General features: G+C 54.5%; 1 protein-coding gene across 4 annotated transcripts in view; it reads right to left on the reverse strand.

Moving 5' to 3' along the window:
• Positions 1–19,584, reverse strand: part of COL16A1 (collagen type XVI alpha 1 chain) — a 166,166-nt gene that overhangs the window by 138,235 nt on the left and 8,347 nt on the right. For 3 of the 4 annotated variants that reach the window (XM_084652359.1, XM_084652358.1, XM_084652356.1), the window contains exon 1: positions 19,153–19,262. The exons of the other annotated variant lie outside the window; for it this stretch is intronic. In XM_084652359.1, coding sequence (XP_084508485.1) covers positions 19,153–19,204 — 52 coding nt within the window. In that variant the 5' untranslated portion in view covers positions 19,205–19,262. Of the gene's footprint in view, positions 1–19,152; positions 19,263–19,584 lie in introns of those variants that run through there. 4 annotated transcript variants of the gene reach the window in all.

Consider the following 19,584-nt stretch of genomic DNA (forward strand, 5'->3'; position numbering starts at 1 on the left):
CCACACACCCACCCTCCACTTCAGGCTCCCATGATCCCCGTCTCACATGCAAATACATGCTAGCCGCTTAGCAGGGTGCTCGTCTCTCCACCGCTGGCTTTGGCGGCTCCAGTAAATACAAGGGGGCCGTGAATATTTGTGGCTTTGAAGAAGGTGCCGGAGAGTTGAGGAGGTCACGAGGCACTGCCCTATGGCACAGGTGTGATCTCATCCCTGGGGTGAAATCCTTACTGTTTAAGTCCTGAAACTATTAAGGCTGTGGGAGTGGGGAAAGTATGCTCCACTTCTCTCCTCCCTGCCTTTCTCCTCCCCTAGGTCTGGGAGATTCCGTCAGAGAAAAGTGTCAAGTGTTATTTGGTCAGTAATATTCCAGCAGCCGTGAAAAAAAAATCTCAGAATTCACTGCACCTGACCCCTCAGGGAAGCGTTAGCAAGCACACAGCACCTTGTCAGACATCATCTTTTGTGCCTCTAGCAGCAACCTCGATGTTAAACACCCGGCAATGTTAACACATTATACCTTCAAATCTAGGTTAACGAAGGGGGGTCCACTAGAAGACAGCCACATGGGAAGGGAAGGCCACCAGCTGTGCGCGTGGAAACTTGGCAACCCACCCCGGAAGGACGCTAGGATCAAGGAGCAAAATGGATTTCCGTAAACATCCTTTGGGCTGGGCACAGATCTCCGTTGTGTGTGTGCACGTACGCACCTCCCTTTGCACGAAGCGAGCTAGAGCACAACAGTCAGCAAACAGACGGGGGGCGAGCCACCAGGGAACACTGGCGCAATGTCCCGGCATTGCGCTGGGATGACCCTGCCATAGTGCGTCATGTTGTACGTGTGCCGGGCAGAACTGGGAGGAGCCCGGGCCTGTTACTTCACTAGCCCTCTGAGGCAGGCGGGGCAGGAGTGCAAGACTGACACCCCCCCCCCAGCCTCTAAAAGCCTCATGTGCCCCCTTCTAGACGGCTGAGCGGCATTGTCCTGTGAGAACGGGACACTCCCCCATGCTGCCCCTGCGATTTCCCCCCGCGCTGGCTGACCAGCCCCGAGGCCATTCCCAAAAGGGGAAATGAAGGCCCAGAGAGGTTAAGGTTCCCAGTCACTCGTGATGTTAGACGCCTCGATTTCGGGGTGCCCTCCTGAGGGGTGTGAATGAGGCCCAATTTTCAGGAAGTGCCAAGTGCCCACACGGGGGAAATTAATCCCCATTTCAATTTGCTTAGGCCTGGGGCACCCCAAATCCCTTCTGGAAAGCTTGGCCTGCGGGACGTGCCCAAAGCCACCAAGGAAGCCTCGGGCAGAGCCCGGAATAGAACCCAGGCATCCTGATCCCCGGTCCTCGGCTTTTGCTGCTACCCCAGCCTGCCTCACGGCAAGGGGGCAACGGAGAGTCATTTCCTGCTGCGACATCTCTTCCTGGGTAGGGTGCTGTTACACGGCAGCCCCCTCAGAATAGCTTTGGCTCATGCCAGAGGTTGTGAAGGGAAGAGCTGATGGGGTAGAACCCGTCTTCGCTAACAGGGAGCTGCAGATTTTCCCTCTCCAGGGCTTCTCTCTTCCTTAGTACTTAACAGGTCCCCTCAGAGGCGCTGAGGGGCCAGGCCAGTTCCCACCCAGGAAGGACGGTCATTTAGCTAGGTGATAACGGGAATTTTGTGCTGCTTTGCAAGAATCAGCTGAGCAGAGGGAACCAAGCGGCTGGGGGTTATCCTGACCTCAGCCGCAGGGTCCTGCTGATCAATACTTTGCAAGCTGCCGAGTACAGGAGCGTACACCGCACAAGCTTAACGTTTAATGAACGGGCAGGAGGGAGGTTGCCCCAGCCCAGGTCCCAGGGAGCCATGCAGACTGGCTGAGGGAATGGCACTACTCAGAGGGCACAGAGTCGGGGAGACTTAACCCCAAATGCCAAGAGTTTTGGGAGGGAAGGGGGGATGATGTAATATTTGCATATGTGAAGGCTCAGCACCATAGGCAGAGATGGGTAACTAGTCCTGGGGAACGGCAGGGCATTCAGCACCATGGACAGTGACAGCAGGGACTGGCCGGGGTCATGGGCACAGGCCAGGATTCAGCCCCAGGGCTGTTGGCACAGAGCCATTCCAGCCCAGGCTGGAGGTATTTATGCCACGTTATGGGCAGGGATAAATCCGCCGATCCAAATCACTTCCCCATCTTTGCTGCTGTGGCCGCTGGTCAGAACGAACAGCGCAGGACTGGCAATGTGGGTGGGGACGTACTGCAAGCTGGCAGGTTCTCATGATGCTCTGAGCTGGATCAGGAACAGGATGGGCCAACGTCAGGACAGTCCGTTTCTGAAGAGACGTACATCCCAGCGTCCCAGCACCCAGCCCCATCCGCCCGAGCAAGCTGCCGTCCCTAGCAGAGTCGCAAAGGTGCGTGCATTTCCCCAGCGCTATAGCTACGTACTGTTCAGAGGCACCCTCCTCTCTAGCAGAATTGCTGCCATGCAAACTCAGGCCCAGCGTCTCCCACACCGCTAAAGAATCACCCCTCAGCTAGCTAATCACAAAGCCTCGGCAACGAGCCAGCCACTCGGGGGTTCAAGGCCCCAGCTCTGGGGAGGGCTGGATCAGGCCTTTCCGAACAGTGGAGATAAGAGGCTGCTCAGACGCACTCCAGCAGCAGCTGCTGAACCAGGCACATCCTGATTAATTAAACCATATACAGCTCTGCATCCTCTTGGAGAGAAATGCCTTTCATGGGTGAGCGCAGAGGGGCTCCCCTTCCCTGGCTTAGGCTGGAGAGGCTCTGCTTGATTCAACTCCCATCCCCAGCCCATCCCCGCACCGACTGCAGAGAGGATTCTGCATCATGTCGGTGCCCAGGCTGCATCTGTCTTCGTGAACATGTATTTATTTAAACAACCCATCGAAACCTGCGTAATGAAGACGGGGGCTGCGCGCCACCTGGCTCCCTGGTTATAAATGGCCCACAACGTTAAATCACACATGCTCCTTTCCCGTAATGGGCTCATTTGCCCAACCCAAATGAGCTCCCAGATACACGGGAACACCACGGCTCATTCAAGGAGACACACCTTGCAGCGCAGTCGCTTCTCCCAGGTACGCAGATCCCCATCTTCCCCCCGTAAGGGTGGAAATGCCCAGTTCCATTCACTTTCCCTCCACAGCCGGTTCCCCCCGCTCCCCGCAGAGAGTCTGGAGACAACAGAATCCCAGAAAATTCTCCAGCCAGTTGGCTACATTTGGGAGCTACATTTGCTCCTGGCCCTTATTTGCTGGAAGTTGGCTCAAAGCCTGAAGCAGGAGGGTTTCGATCTCTTCCCAAACACTTGGTTATTTCCCCCCCCCCTCAATATTTACTGTCTAGATTCTTTTTATCCATAGAAACGTCTAGTCGTCTTTTGAACCCTGCAAAGCTCTAACTGCTACAATATATCACTGAGGCTGACTCCCACAGGCTCATTCGGCGTTGTGCAGAAAAAGTATTTCCTTTGGACACACCGAGCTGTCCGCTCAGACTCATGTACCTCAAAAGGGTCAAACAGAATTTCAGGGGAAGGCTGGGGTCGGCTCCCAGCCCTAACAGAGTCCTGGCTCGTTGGGCCATGCGAGGGCAGAGGGCTAACACAACCCAGCACAGCAGGGCTCTGGGATCACAAACAGCCCCCGAGCGTGCCGTCCCTCAGAGCTAGGAAACTTTCTGTTCCATTAGTGAATGGCTTCTTCTGCTCCACACAAACTGCTCCCCGATCCCCCGGGCTGTACCTCCAAGTCTTATTTATAAATCAAACTTCAACCAAAAAGCCCTCACGATGTCAGGATCAATCAGTCCCTGGGAGCTGTGAATGGTACTTTACTGACCCAGAAATAATCATAACAGAAGGGAAATTTTCCATTAAGCTCTAAGTGCTCGTTTTTTAAACATATTTATGCACCTTGACTAGTTCAGGGGCCAGAAAGAAAAAAGAAGGGTTGTTGCTTTTCCCTTTTCTTTCTAAGTTTCTTCTTTCCATAGGGAGAGGCCAGGGAAACTCTGAACACACGTTGGTGAGAGACAGGTTGCTCCGTGGCACTGACCCAGGAAATCCACCACCAAGACTTGCCAGGCCTTCCTGAATTCTGATGGCAACTGCCCAGCTGGACTCTTGAGTCCTCTGTGATACCGGGGGTCAGATTTAAGACACCTTAAAGGGACCTCCGAGATGCAGGCTGCTTTTAAGACATCTCCGGTTGGATGCCCAAAAATGGGGGCACCCATAATCTCTAAGGAAAAGCGTCGCTGTCTTGCCACCCAGACATCATGCCCACCACTCCTGGCAGGTGGCAGCTGTGCCCCTGGCTCCGAAACGCCAGCCGATGGCGCAGAGGTGACAGCGATGGCGGAATGAGGTCAGTGCGGCCATTGTGTCTTCCAAGAGGGGAATTTGTTTCAGGATGAGAAGAAAACCTGGCACTGTGAGAGCCAGAGGGATGAGAGAGGACGGGGCGGGGGGGGGGGGGATTACACTACTCCAAGCCTTGCTTCTTGGAGGCGACCCTCTTCACTTCTAGCGACTGACACTGAGCGGGGAGGGAGGAGCTGAGAAGGGAACAGGCCGGGAGACGGGACAAAGAAAGAGCCACAGGCAGCTGCAGCATGCCCACTCTACTGAGGGGGGAAACTGAGGCACGGAGCAGGGACATGCCTTGCCCAGGTCTCCTCATTCCGAGGCCTTGCCACCTGTTTAGCCCTTTCCACACTGAAGCCATCTGCGATGGCCGCTCCCACAGCCCCACTGACGGCCTGGGCATGGACCCCCTAGAGTGGAGGGCAGAGCTGGACGGAGCCTGGGAAAATGGCTGTGGTAACAAAGGAGAGCCTCAGTCCCAGCCCAGGAGATGGAGCTTGCTTTTTAAGGCTGCAGGGGACGGGAGGGGAGGGCTGACAAGCTCTCACTAGCTGTCTGTGAAGCGCCCAGCACCATGGGGCTCTGACCTCAGCTGGGGCCCCTAGCTGCTACCGTAACACACCTAAGAACAAAGCATTCCAAGTGGGATGCAAGCAGCAAGGGGATTCGGCTGCCTGCTGATATCCCTGGCACCGGTGTCAGACAGGATGGAGCTGGTGCCCGCTCTCCTGGGTCAGGGCCTATGGGTGTGTGTGAAGCCAGGGGAGAGAAGTAGCCGCTGGGACTCGGAGGAAAGTCAGGCAAGGTCCATCAGACCATCTGATCCCCCCTCCCCTCCAGGCGCCAGTCCAGGATCCGGCCCTTCCACTCAGCATAGCAAGGAGTGCAGCCCGAAGACTGACCCTGAAGTTAACCAGGCACAACAGGGGACAGGAGACCGACTGCCCACATCACCCCTCCAGAGCCAGCAGCCCGGCCTCCCTTCCTGGGCCAGACACCTGGGCAGAATCCTGCTCCCCAGGGACCATAAAGGTACAGCCCTACTAATTAAAGAGGAGTTAATGAGAAGACTCATTAAACCCTCCCCCTCCCACCACCATGAGTACTGTTCATGCTAATTCAGCCTGCCATAACCCTCTGGCCCCACAGAGTCCTACCCCATTCATTTTTGCTAGGAGTACAGAAAGGGGGGTGGGGTGGACGGGAAGTGTGCCAGCAATGGAAGGGTTAACTCTGGCTTCTCCCTCGGGCTATTTTTGGAAGCTTTTAAAAGCCTCCCGGGACCCCACTTTCGCTTCCACTTTTGCAGCAACCTCGGCTTCGACTGGCTTGTCAGCAGGCGGCAAAGATTAAGGAGGGGTCTGTTTCCAGCTGGACGTCCTTGCTCAGGGCCTGACGGAGCCAGGCAAAGGCAGGGAAGCCGCCAACCTCCAGGAGTCCCAGCCCGGCGCTGGGCGGGCTCCGGCCTGGACTTGGCAAGAAGCTGCTGAGCTGTAGCTGGAAAAGATGCTGGGGCCACGGTGGAGAATCAGTGGAACATGCGTCCCCAGTGCGCCGCTGGGGCCAGAAAAGCGAACGCGGCCCGGGGGTGCGTAGCCCGGGACTCTCCAGTCGGAGCAGAGGTTATTTTACCTCTGCACTGGTGCGACCGCTGCAGGAATCCCGTGGGCAGGCCTGGTGCCCGCAATTCAAGGACGTCAGTTCACCGGAGGGGGTTCAGAGAAGAGCCACAAGAACGATTAGAGGGTTTGAAAAGAGGCCTTATACGGAGGAGCTCAGTCTATTTAGCTCAGCAAAGAGAAGCTTCAGGGCTGACTTGCTCACAGTCAAGAAATACCGACGTGCAGTGGGGGATGAATGATTTTGCCGCCCCTAGGCCCAGAAAGAATTGCCGCCCCCGCAGCAGCGCCCCGCCCCAGCACGCCTCCGCCCCCTCCCCTGAGCACACCGCCAGGTCCTGCTTTTCCCTGCTCCCTGCCAGGGCTTGCGCGGGAAACAGCTTCGCAAAGGAGGAGAGAAGGGGGGGAACGCGGCGCGCTCAGGAGAGGAGGCGGGGCGGGGATTTGGGGAAGGGGACCAAGAGGGGCAGGGAGGGGGCGGGAAAGGGGCGGAGTTGGAACGGGGCCAGGGGCGGAGGGCGTGAACCGGCACCAGGGGAAACAGCCTCTGGCTGCTATTATAAATTTGCTGCCCCTGCAAATTTGTCGGCCTAGGCATTAATACACCACTGCCTACATGGGGACCAGAGATGCAATAATCTTCAGTCTAGCAGAGAAAGGTCCAACACGATCCAATGGCTGGCAGTTGAAGCCAGACAAATTCAGAGTGGAAATACAGCATCAATTTTTAACAGAAAGGGCAATTAACCATTGGAACAATTTACCCCAGGGTCATGGAAGATTTTCCATCACTGAAAATTTAAAAATCAAGACTGGACGTTTTTCTGAAAGATCTGCTCTAGGAATTTGCGGGGCGAGGAGTTTCTCTGGCCTGTGTTATACAGGAGCTCAGACAAGATGATCACAGCAGTCCCTTCCGGCCTTGGAATCTAGGAATCTCCTTCCTCCCACAAAACGGCCCCTTTCTTCAGCGCAGCCTCCAAGTTGACCCCACGAGCTGCCCAGGGAGCCAGCCTGCCCCAGTAGTTCCCTAAGGGACCAGCCGCAGGCCCAGCCAGGCCCTGCCTGCTCGGTTTTGAACGGGTGGCATCCTCTTTCCCTGCTGCTGTGAACCAGCTCCGCAGTGCAGCCCCGGTGTGTGTCAGTTTCACCGCCTCGCTTTTTAGGAGCTCCCCAGCCTACCAGGCCAGGCCAGGCTCTCCTCCTCCAGCCGCGGGCGCAGAACCTCGCGGGTCCAGCACAGATTCCTTTGAGCCACTGGAATCGCTGGGCCGACAGAACCGACCGCTCCGTGCTCCAGGCTGACTGTCTCCCCTGTAAGCCCCGCAAACTCCCCCTCACCCCCCACTATCTTTCCAGTCCTGGGCTGAACACCTCATCTGCCCCCGCCTCTGGGGAGGCCTCTGGAGAGCAGAACGCTTGAGGAGGGGGATCCTTGAACCAGCCAGCAGCTCCACCAAAAAGCACTTTCCGTCTGCGCTTTGGAGACGCTGCGGCAGGACGCAGCTCCGCGCTGGTGCTGGAGGCCACGCTGAGGGGAACACTGGCCCCTGAGGAATTAAAAAGCTTCAAGCCGCCCCCCCCCACCCCACCACCACGAGGCCGTGCTGCTTGCGACCTGTGTCAATGAAACAAGGCCCCAGTCCTGGCTATGCTACAGACAGGGCCCCTGTTTAGCTTCAAAGCAGTGCCCTGCACGGTGGCTTTCCATCCCTCCTGGACACAAGGCCCACCTGGGCTTTGTCCGGGCTCACCAGGAGTCCCCAGGGTCCTCTCCCCGCAGGGACCCTGCTCAGCTGAGGGGTGAGCTGGCGTCCCCTGGGAGACTCACCCCCTGCCTCCCAGAAGATCCATTTCCTCCAGTGCCCCATAGACACAAGATTCATAGGGGCCTCCCCAGTGCATCCACCCCTTCCAGGGCCACCAGCCATCAAAAGCAAAACCAAACCCAGCTGAACGAACACCGGTCGGGGCAGGGTTCTCTTCCTTCAGAGAGCCACCGATGGGCGGTAGCCCAGCGTGGTGCCCACAGGCAAGTCTCTGGTAGTAGCCCCAAAGCAACGGTCTGGCGTTGGGCCCCCCCTTTCTCTCAGAGGGGCCTCAGCAGGCAGCAATCACCCAAACAACCACTGCCTTCAGCCGCTGAGGACTGAGGTTTGCTCTTCTCCCGGCCTGCCACTAGCTGAACTTGGACTCTCCCTTTTACATCTTCCCTCCAGGTCTGACTCCTCTGCTTGAGCCCAGAGCAGTTCATTCACCCTCAGGGGGCTAGCATAGGTTATATACCCCATCACCAGGCTACATGGGGCTGCCTTACTTCTCACCCCCGGGGTGGGCCCTCGGTGACCATCTCCAGAGCGAGGAGCTGAGAACGGGGTCCCTCCCCCACTGGGAATGACACAAGGGCACCAGCAGCCTAAATGCAATGAATGGAAATGAAATGGAGCCAATAGAAACTCTGCCCCCCCTGCTCCTGCCTGTTAAAACAGCCTAACTGAAGAGGGCCCCAAGCTGACCCTTTAGAGCCAGACAGCCCTGCAACCAGGCTGGGGAATTTGAGAACCTCTTCTCCGATCCAGGGCCAAGTTTCCAAATGGACAAAAATAAAATCCAGATTTCCACCAAAGGTCTCCCATCCAAGGGCCAAACAGAGCCAACACTGTTTAGCTCAAGAAGGGTTGGCTAGAGACAAAGCCGGCTGGTGCCCTCTGGGATGCCTAACCCTCTGACAATCTATAACTTATAACAATGGATAACATTGATTAACCATTAACACTGTACCCCATATTGTCCATCGTGATGGTAGTATGATATAATTATATCACAATTATGATGTATTTTATACAAGACAAGGCATGTGAGGTGTCTTTGGAAAGGTTGATTTGCTGAATAGGATTATCCTATTTGCATGCACCATGTTTGTATCTGACGTTAGGAATATTGGCTATGTATCGATTTCACATGTAGTTATTACTGGGCAATGCCCGCTAGGCAAAATGCTCTCAGTGTAGAAGGCTGGCTGGGAAGGGTCCATTCAGGTGAATGAGCCATCAGGAAGAAACAATAGGCCTCAGGAGAAGCTCATCTCCCATCTGGTGAGCTTCCTGTGAACCCTCCAAACAGCCTGTGGGGGATGGCTGCTGTGACTCTACTGGGACACATGACCAGGCCACCTGCTGTTGGACTCCATCTTGGGACGTCTGTATTTTTCCACTGACTGGCATGGGAACCAAGCCAAAGGGTTCCCACCATAAGAAAAGCTACATAAGGGAGGGGAGTGACATCATCATGGTTCTTCACCTACTTCCCACCCCAAGAAGACTCCTAGAAACATCTGAGGAACAATGGGGAAGTGCTGGACCCAGGCTAGAGGGATTTTTAGCCTGTGAATGGAAGATCTAGGCATTCCAGGCTCTAAACAAGTGCAGCTTACCCTTTGAGAATCTGTAGCCTGTTTGTATCATCACTTTGGATATGAATAGCAGATTTTCACCCTATCTATTTAGTATATTAAACTTAGTTCGCTTTTTTAAATTATTTGCTAGGTAATCTGCTTTGATCTGTTTGCTATCCCTTATAATCACTTTAAAAAAATCTTTTGTTGTTCATAAACTTGGTTTTGCTTTTTCTAAAGCCAGTGTGTGGGAGTCATAACTCGGAGCAGAAAGCTGTTGCATATTCCTCTCCACATTGAGGGAGGGGGTGAATTTTATGAGCTTATGCTGTACAGGTCCCTGTGCAGTGCAAGACAGTATAATTTTGGGTATACACTCCAGAGGGGGTGTGTACCTGAGGAACCAGGAGGTGCCCTAGCTGAAGCCTTCCCATGCAGGGGCTGGTTAAAGAGCCTGCCTGCATGTAACCGCAGCTGGGTGTCCCCCTACCTGTATGTATGCTGGTGAAAATGCAGGCTAAAGAGGGCTTTGCAGCTTGTCACAGCAGTACAGTATAAAAGGAGCCCAGGCTAGTGGGTCCAGGGGGCTCAGTGGTACCCCAATTCCAGGTGGCACCCTGGGGGGAATCTGTCACACGCTTATCAACTATTGATAAAGGCAACCTCAAAAGAAAGTGGGACCCTTTCCTGCGCACTGGGATGCTCTCGGCTCTGGCCAGCCAGGCATGAGTGCTGGAAGCCACAGAGGGAGCCAGGGAGCTCACTAACAAGGATCCCACAAAAAAAAGGGGGAATTAGGTTTATTATTTGATGATCTGTCTATTTTAGGTACTTCATTGCTCCCCACAGCCACCAGATCTGCATGCTGCACAAGCATGTATATGACAGGTTTCAGAGCAACAGCCGTGTTAGTCTGTATTCGCAAAAAGAAAAGGAGTACTTGTGGCACCTTAGAGACTAACCAATTTATTTGAGCATAAGCTTTTGTGAGCTACAGCTCACTTCATCGGATGCATACTGTGGAAAATACAGAAGATGTTCATATATGTACAAACCATGAAAAAATAGGTGTTTACCACTACAAAAGGTTTTCTCTCCTCCCACCCCACTCTCCTGCTGGTAATAGCTTATCTAAAGTGATCACTCTCCTTACAATGTGTATGATAATCAAGGTGGGCCATTTCCAGCAGAAATCCAGGGTTTAACATGAACGTCTGAGGAACGGGGGGGGGGGGGGAAGAGATGAAAAAACAAGGGGAAATAGGTTACCTTGCATAATGAGTTAGCCACTCCCAGTCTCTCTAAGTTAATTGTATCCAATTTGCAAATGAATTCCAATTCAACAGTTTCTCACTGGAGTCTGGTTTTGAAGTTTTTTCTGTTGTAATATCGCAACTTTCATGTCTGTAATCGCGTGACCAGAGAGATTGAAGTGTTCTCCGACTGGTTTATGAATGTTATAATTCTTGACAGCTGATTTGTGTCCATTTATTCTTTTACGTAGAGACTGTCCAGTTTGACCAATGTACATGGCAGAGGGGCATTGCTGGCACATGATGGCATAGATCACATTGGTGGATGTGCAGGTGAACGAGCCTCTGATAGTGTGGCTGATGTTATTAGGCCCTGTGATGGTGTCCCCTGAATAGATATGTGGGCACAGTTGGCAACGGGCTTTGTTGCAAGGATAAGTTCCTATATTACACTAGTACCTAGTGGCCGCAAACAATATGAGCAAAAAGAAAAGGAGGACTTGTGACACCTTAGAGACTGACCAATTTATTTGAGCATGAGCTTTCGTGAGCTACAGCTCACTTCATCGGATGCATCCGATGTAGCTCACGAAAGCTTATGCTCAAATAAATTGGTCAGTCTCTAAGGTGCCACAAGTACTCCTTTTCTTTTTGCGAATACAGACTAACACGGCTGTTACTCTGAAACCAAACAATATTAGAGCTCCCCTGTTGTCTAGCCATGGAACTGACCTGGTCCCTGGGCCTAGAGTACCTGAGCGCCCCATAACCTGTATTGTATTTAATGGCACCACACCCCTGGGAGGTAAGGCTGGGCTAGGGGACTGGTACAGGAGCTTATGGAGAACAGAATCCCTACTGTACAGTGGGCACATAAAGTCCAAGGGACTTGCCCCAGATCCCATGGCAGAGCCAGGAATAGTCCATCTGCCCAAGTCCCGGTCCCACTGGTAGCCAATGGTTGCCTATGCAATCAAGAGGCTCTTTTCACACCAAACTCCCTGTTTTGAGCAGATACACGCCAGGGCTTGGACCCCCCGCCCCAAGCACTGACTCTAAAATCTTGGCCAATGTTAGGATACCAACCCGCTCCAGTGTCTGCAGGTCAAGTGCGATGATCAATTATTTAACCTGTTAAACCCTAATTCCCGGATTCTCTAGCTCCCTGCCAGATTGGGGGCCAGGAGAGAGCTGGGTGGGTGGATCTCTCCCTGCTGTCACCCTCGAGCCCAGAAAAGGAAAGCGCGGGGCTGTGGGTGTGTTCAACACCTCCATTTATTCCCGCTTAGATTTTGCCCCCCCATCAACCCACTCACCCCGCTGCTTCTGACTGCATGTTTGGAGCAATAAGACCTGTGGATGGAAGGGGGAGCTGAACAGGAAAGCACCCCACCCCCTTCTCCCCTCTTTCCACCAGCACCCCACCCCCCATTTCCATCTTCCCAGCTGTGCTCCAGGAGACCTGATAAACCAACCCCCACCCTTGTCTGAAAATACTTCTCAGCTACACCCACTGACCCCTCGGGGCGGGGGGACCCCAGCAAGGCGGGATGTGCTGGAGAGAACACGGAGCTTGCAGCCATAATGGACGTTCAGCCCTTTGATACACTCTGCTGATCAAGGGTCACCCTGGTCTCCCCCGATACCACCCAGCTGCCCTTGCGTACCGTGGCAGGACACCATCTCCACCCCCAGTACTACCATTTCCAATGGGTTTCCACTGCCAGGGGCTTGCACAGCTTGTGCTTCTCACTGCTGTCATCAACTCGCTTATTACCTATTTCCAGGGACTTTCTCTGCAGCATAAATCCAAAGGGAGGGGTGGCGGTGTTTGGCTTTTTTCATTCGCTCTGCAAGGCCTTACAGAGGAGAGTTGTCCCTGCTTCAAAGAGCCCTCTGGCAGGAGAGAATTAACACCCCGTGGGGCCCTGGCCTCAGCATGATCATTAAATATCCTGTGGCCCTTTTCATAAGGCACAGGGGAATAGCTCTCGTGCCCTGGCCTAACACCAGCTCAGGTCATTGCCTTCCACCTCCCGCCACCACAGCATCCACCCCTTCCCAGAGCGCAGCACGGAGCTGCAGGTGTGGATAGACTTCCCAGCTCCACCCCAGAGGAGGCTGCATGTCAGCGAGTGGGGTGGGAGGTATCTTTCTCCCACAACGCCAGGGCTGGATCTCCGGGCATGGACATAAATCTGGAGTTACCCCATTATTTCGGTGAGGGGGCTCCAGGTTTACACCCAGATAAGTGAGGGCAGAGGCTGGGATCTGGCAAAGGAGCATCAGGGAGAGAGGTGCCCAACTTCCACTAGGCTGGGAGCCCCAGGTGGTTTAGGATCTTTGCGTGTGAAAGGGAGCTGTCTGCGCTAAGGGCCAGGTGCTGGGCTGTGCTGAGCATCTGCCAAAGCCAGAGACCTCAAGGGGCCTTTGCACAAGTCCCATCCCCCCTGCACCACCATGGGCATGCAGAGTGGAAGCCTGGCTACACAGACCAGCAGCAGGGGAGGGAGGGGCAGCAGGGGGCCCTGCCCTTGCCAGCAGGGAAAGAGGGGGGCAGGCCAGGGGAGCAGGGCCCCTGTGCCAGCTTGCGATCGAAGCAATTGTGTTCAGGGAGTGGGCAGGCTGCCAGCCCAATGAGGTATGTGAAGAAGCTGTAATAGGAGGGTAATGAGCCTGCGGAAGACGGAGGGGCCCTGGCGCACGTGTCTGTCGCACTCTCCCTGTGCCGCACATCTAGCGTGTACACAGTCCCCGCCACATCCCACCCTGCACATGGCCTGTCACCAGCCCGGGGTGGGGGGGTGTTGTGCCCCACTCTGCAGCCTAGCGTGTCTCTCAGATGGGGTCTCAGTACCCAACCAAGAGCAGAAGACCCCCCTGCCCTGCTGTGAGAGAGGGAGGCACTAATCCCTATCACTGGTGAGGGGAAACTGAGGCACAGACAGTGAGAGGCTTGCACCACGGGTCATACAGTGCCCAAGGAACAGGTTCCCTGAGTCCTGACTCCCAGTCCCCTGCTCTAACCCAACAGATCCCACTTCCCTCCTAGAGCCAGACATGGAACCCAGGAGTCCTGACCCCCAGTTCTGTGCTCTAACCCCTTGACCACACTCCCCTCCCTTTATCCCAGCCCAGGAAGTTCTCACATGCCCAAGCCCCCCAGCTGTTGCTGCCCCTCTCCAGGCAGATGGAGGCTGCTGGAGGGGAGGGGCAGGCCACGTTGCCCAGCCCCCTGGACACTCCCCTGCAGGTCTGTTTCCTCACCAGAGGACAATGTCCTTGCATTAGAGACCTGCCTGCTCCTCATTCCATCTCCACTGCCCCTGCCTGCCCGCTGCCCCCAGAGTGCCCCGCGGGCTCCAGTCATTCTCCCCAGCTCCAGGATGGGACATGGACGCAAACAGCCCGGTGGGTGGAGCATGGAGCCACAGGGACATGCTGGGGGACGTGAATCCCCCAGCTACGGCTAGGATGCTGGCAGCATGGGGAGAGGATGCCAGAGCCACCTGGGGAATAGGGAAGGGAGGCTGGGGCCAGGATCAAGGCAGGATTGGAGGGGGTAGAGCTCCTTCAGTGCCAGGCGGTGGTAAGGCCTGGCTTCCCCTGGCCCATTTCTGCCCTCTCCAAGCCATCACAGGCTGCTCCATCCCCAGCCCCACGGAGGGTTAGAGGGTGCCCTGCAAGTGGGAGGTTCTGTTTCTGCAGCAGCCACTGGGCCCAGACCTTGAGTGCCCGCCAGGCTTGCTCAGAGGCAGGAGGACTTCACGCCTCTGGCTGGCAGTGGCATGGCCTGCTCTCTTGAGGCGTCTCCTCGCTAGTGCAAACTCTGGGCGCAGAAGGGGTTGGTCTCAGCCGGCAACACCCCTTCAAAACGCTCCATGGTTTTAACAGCCCTCCATGGACTCGCTCCGGCCAGCCACAGAGACCCAGTCTGTCCCTGGACCCCAGCTCGTCTCTGACCCCTGGTGGCGAGAGCTCCTTCTCCCCTGCAGCTCCCGCCATCTGGAACAGCCACATTCCAAAGCCCCCTCTTCCTTACCTCACTTGTGTCTCAATTTCTGATCCCTACGGCTGAATATTTCCATGGGCAGGTCTCGGGTCTCCAAGAGCAGTGGGCATTGGCTGCCCACAAACCACCTGAAATTCCCTGGGCAGAGAGGAAAAAATAACCGGCCTGTGTCCCAGCCAGCAGCTAGAGACACCCCAGGGGCTGCCAAGCCATGCACTGTACTCCTGCATGTGTCTGCAGATTATACGGAAACTGCATCTGATGTCACTAATTTGCTCATCGATTAATTACCACGTGATTTGCGGTGTTTAGCTCCTGTGACAAGGCAGAAATAACCAGTGAGCATCTCCTTGCCATTTGCACAGCCTTGGCCTTGGGACCCTTTGCCCCAGCCTGGGAAGTGAAGGGGAGACGTGCAGAGATGGCTGAGTCAAGGGCCAGTGTTAATTTAAATGCCGCTGTGACAGTGACGGGGCCAGACTCCCTGCTGGGGTCACTTTGCATTGCTCCATGGAAGTCAGCGAAGCTGTGCCCTTTCCACCGGCAGAGAGTCGACCCGCTCCCAGGTTATCACCCTGGGCCGCGGAAGGATAATGGAGCATTGATGTGGATCCTGTGACCTGTCTAAACTCCAGTCGGACCCAGAGCCAAACCCCAACCCAGCTCAGAAATCCAATGGGAGTCTCCCAAGGCCAGGAGAATCAGGACCCATTGGGAATCCACCCATCACACCCTGGAGGGACAGGCCAGGTTCTCTAATGGGCTGACCCCACCATGTCATCTCGAGATCCATGCACCCTCCCCTTCCTCTCACTACCTCAGGACCCCAAGCTCCCCCTCATCACCAGGAACCCCCCTCCAGCCAAGCCTCCACTCCCTCCAACATCATCTGGGGGAGGGTCTGGTTCCAACCACCCCCACAGCTCCTGTCTCCTGAGTCTCCCTATTCCACCTGCCTTCCCCTCTCATCAGCTCTCATCTCAGCATCCTCTCCCCCTGCGTTTCCCATTATTCTCCTTCAGTGCCAGCTTATTCATTGCAGCCCCATTATGGAGCTGAAAGCCAACGCGGCAGCACCACCTGCCTGCAAATTGGCTCTTTTTTTGAGTCTAGATGCTAATCTAATTGCTCTTCAGCAAAGAAACTTTAATGCAAAGGGGATGAGTTTTGAATTCAGGAGAAGGGAGCTGGGGGAGGGGGGTTCATGTCTTCTGAGAGCTCAAACTCTGCTTTGCTCAAGGGGGAAGAGCCAGGCAGCCGCTCCCGTAAGCCAGAGGCAAGTCTGTGCATTTGGGGAGGAATCCCACAATGCCTGGGGCTCTGAGCCACTCCCAGCTGCAGAGAGTCCTGCAGAGGCCAGATAAGCAGCATGCAGTGTCTGGGGGGAACATGGGAGGGGAAGGGAAATAACTGGTTGTTGCAGGAGAGCTGCTGGAGGCTACCGTCAGAGATGAACTTCCATTGTCCAAGTCAGACCACATCTGACACCAACCCGTAGTCACTCGTGTCTGCAGGGGCCACACATCCAGCAGAGGTGGGAAAGATGGGCTTGGGATCCAGGCACGGGAAGGAACTCAGACAAACCTGGGCTCTGGGGCCAGCTTGGCCACAGATTTCCTGAGGCTCTGGGCCTCAGCTCCCCATTTGCGAGTTAGGGACAACCCTTCCTTCCACCCTTTAGACTGTAACCATGTTGCGGCAGGACCCTCTCTGGCTGTCTGGGCAGCACCAAGCAGGATAGAACCCCACTCCCAGCTGGGGACTCCAGCCACGACTGCAATACAAACACCTAGTGCCCCAAGATACAATGGAGTTTACAACTAGGACTACGGGGGTGGGGGGCTGGGGGTGGGGGGGAAGAGGACCTCGGCCCTATTTAAACTAAATTAGGCTCTTCCCCTACACTTCAGTGTCAAGGGAAATCCTGTGATGGGGGCTCTCTAAAGCCACATCTACACTCTCGGCACCATGTTGCCACAGCTGTGCCGTAGCAGACACGCTTCCTACAGCGTGGGAAAGGGGGGGTTCCCATCCCTGTAGGAACTCCGCCTCTCCAAGGACGGTAGCCACGGTGACAGGCATTCTTCCATCAGCCCAGCTGCATCTACACTGGGGTTGGGAGCAGCGTAGTGATGGCGCTCAGATCGTGGAGTTTTCACACCCACACCTGCCATAGCTAAGCTGACCTCACTGAGGGGTTCGGTCACAGAGACCCCCTTGGGACTGTCACCCGATGTGCAGAGACTACCTCTGAGCCCATTTTCTCTGCCAGTTCGGGACTCCAGAACCCTGCCTTGTTGAGCCAGACACACCAGCCTGCTGCAACCCAGATGCAGGGTCTGAACCATGTCCCCAAAGCTGCAGGCTTTAACTGAAAACCACTCAGCAGGTACTCCTGTCTCCAGTGCCCAGATACCCAGCTCCCAATGGGATCCAAACTGCAAATAAATCCATTTTACTCTGTATAAAGCTTATACAGGGTAAACCCATAAATTGTCTGCCCTCTATAACACTGATAGAGAGATATGCACAGCTGTTTGCTCCCCCAGGTAGTAATCACTTACTCTGGGTTAATTAATAAACAAAAGTGATTTATATTAAGTATAAAAAGTAGGATTTAAGTGGTTTCAATTAATAAACAAAACAAAGTAAGTTACCAAGCAAAATAAAACAAAACACGTAAGTCTAAGCTTAATACATTAAGAAACTGAATACAGGTAAATCTCGCCCTTAGATGTTCCAATAAGCTTCTTTCACAGACTAGACTCCTTCCTAGTCTGGGCCCAGTTCTTTTCCCTAGTACAATCCTTGTTAGTTCCAGCTCAGGTGGTAACTAGGGGATTTCCCTATGACTCAAAAAGAAAAGGAGTACTTGTAGCACCTTGGAGACTAACCAATTTATTTGAGCATAAGCTTTCGTGAGCTACAGCTCACTTCATCGGATGCATACAGCCTCTTTGTTCTGTTCCACCCCCTTAAATAGCTTTGACACAAGGTGGGAATCCTTTGTCTCTCTCTGGGTTCCCACCCCTTCTTCTAAATGGAAAAGCACCAGGTTAAGATGGATTCCAGTTCAGGTGACATGATCACATGTCCTGTGAGATTTCATTACCCATTGGCTGGCACACAGGTATACAGGAAGTCATACAAATAAACAGAGCCATTTACAACCAATCGTCCTGGTTAATGGGAGCCATCAAGATTCCAAATAACCATTAATGGCCCACACTTTGCATAATTAAAATAGGCCCTCAGAGTTATATTTCATATTCCTAGTTTCAGATACAAGAATGGCACATTCGTACAAATAGGATGCACACACTCAATAGATAAGCTTTGTAATGATACCTTACAAGAGGCCTTTTGCACAAAGCATATTCCAGTTACATCGTATCCACACTTACAAACATATTTTTATAAAAATATATGGAGTGCAACGTCACACTCACTTCTAAGCATAGAGCACCGGGGTGACTTGTGGGACAGTCATTAAAGCGGCAAACCAGATGGGCCTGTGGGGATATCACAGGGACTTTCCATCAGCGGATGGGACAAAGCCCTAGAAAACAGACTGGAGGGAAGGGCCTGGAGCTGACCAGGCGGAGCTCTGTCCTCTCTGGTTTCTGAGCTCAGATAACTGTGTGGAATAACTTGGTGCACAGCCTTGTACTGCCCACTAACCCGTGGGTGCTTTGGAAATGCTTGGTATTTCCCACAGCAATTAGAGTCTAAGCCATGACAGGGAATGTAACAGGGCAGCTTACTTTGTACCGATAAAGGGAGGTGCAGCTCTGTCCCCACAAGGTGCTCATGCAAATCTCAGCTCTTCCATTTCAGCCTGTCGCGTACATTTAGCTATAAGCCGTGGCAGAAGTGCATTGTGGGGGTGCGCGTGCAGGCTATGGATGCTGCATGCCAGCTCCAGGTAGTGCAGGACATGCTCCAAGGGAAGGACACCAGTTTACGACTTGAGAGACGAGGGTTCGATTCCTTGCTCCGCCACTTCCTGTCTGACCTTGGGCAAGTCACTTAGCCTTTGTTCCCATGCAGTGATGGGGGCCAGCTACTGACATCTCTGCAGTAGCGGCAGCTGCTGTAGCACGAGTTTGTGCAGGCAGCCCTCAGACAGGTGCTCAGCGGGGCATTGTCCTGCGCCTGGCCCAAGCCCCACTGCAGTCACCGGGGCAGGCAGCTCCAGGAGCTTTGGACCAGGTGGCGGAGGCTTGTACCTAGCACAGCTTGGCCTGCTGGGGCTCTGCATCCCGAGATTCAGCCATTATCCAGGCTGGAGCTGGCCTTGCAGCAGGCAGACCTCCCCTCCCCCGCAATGCCCACTCTCCTGCCCTGCAGCTCTGAAGTAAAATCCCTTCACTTTCTTTAAAAGAAACAGCCCAACAAAAGCCACGTGGCTCTGGGCCTCTCGCCCCTTTCTCTCCGGGAACCCTCTGAAATATTCAACAAGGCAATTGTATCTCAAGGCGCCAAATGCACTTACGTTTCTTTAGACAACGAGCTGGGCCAAGCCCCCCTGGAGCCCACCCGTCCATTAGGGCCAAGACGGAGCCGCTCGATCCTCTGCCATTTGAGAGGGGTCAGCTCCTTCCGTGGGCAACGACCCGCAACTGCATTTCCCAGGCAAAATGCTCGGCCTGGCTCTGCGATTGGACAGAGACCTGCCAACCCTGCAAGGGCCCCCGGAGCGAGGGGAGATGGGGGCCAGGGATGGGAAGTTAAAGTGCTGGGGAGGAAAAAGGAAGACTGGGATGGGGGGGTAATGGGGGAGCTTGCTGAGGGGCTGATGCTGCAGAGAAGTTAGCCTGACTCTGTGCAACAGGGATTGTGACCGCTGGCCTGAGCTCCTTCCCCGTCTCTGCTGCGGTCTCCGGGCTAAACCCTGGGCAGGTCACAGGCCCAATCTGCATAGGGG

This window comes from Lepidochelys olivacea, assembly GCF_965140295.1.
Source record: "Lepidochelys olivacea isolate rLepOli2 genome assembly, chromosome: 19".
NCBI classification, from domain to species: domain Eukaryota; kingdom Metazoa; phylum Chordata; order Testudines; family Cheloniidae; genus Lepidochelys; species Lepidochelys olivacea.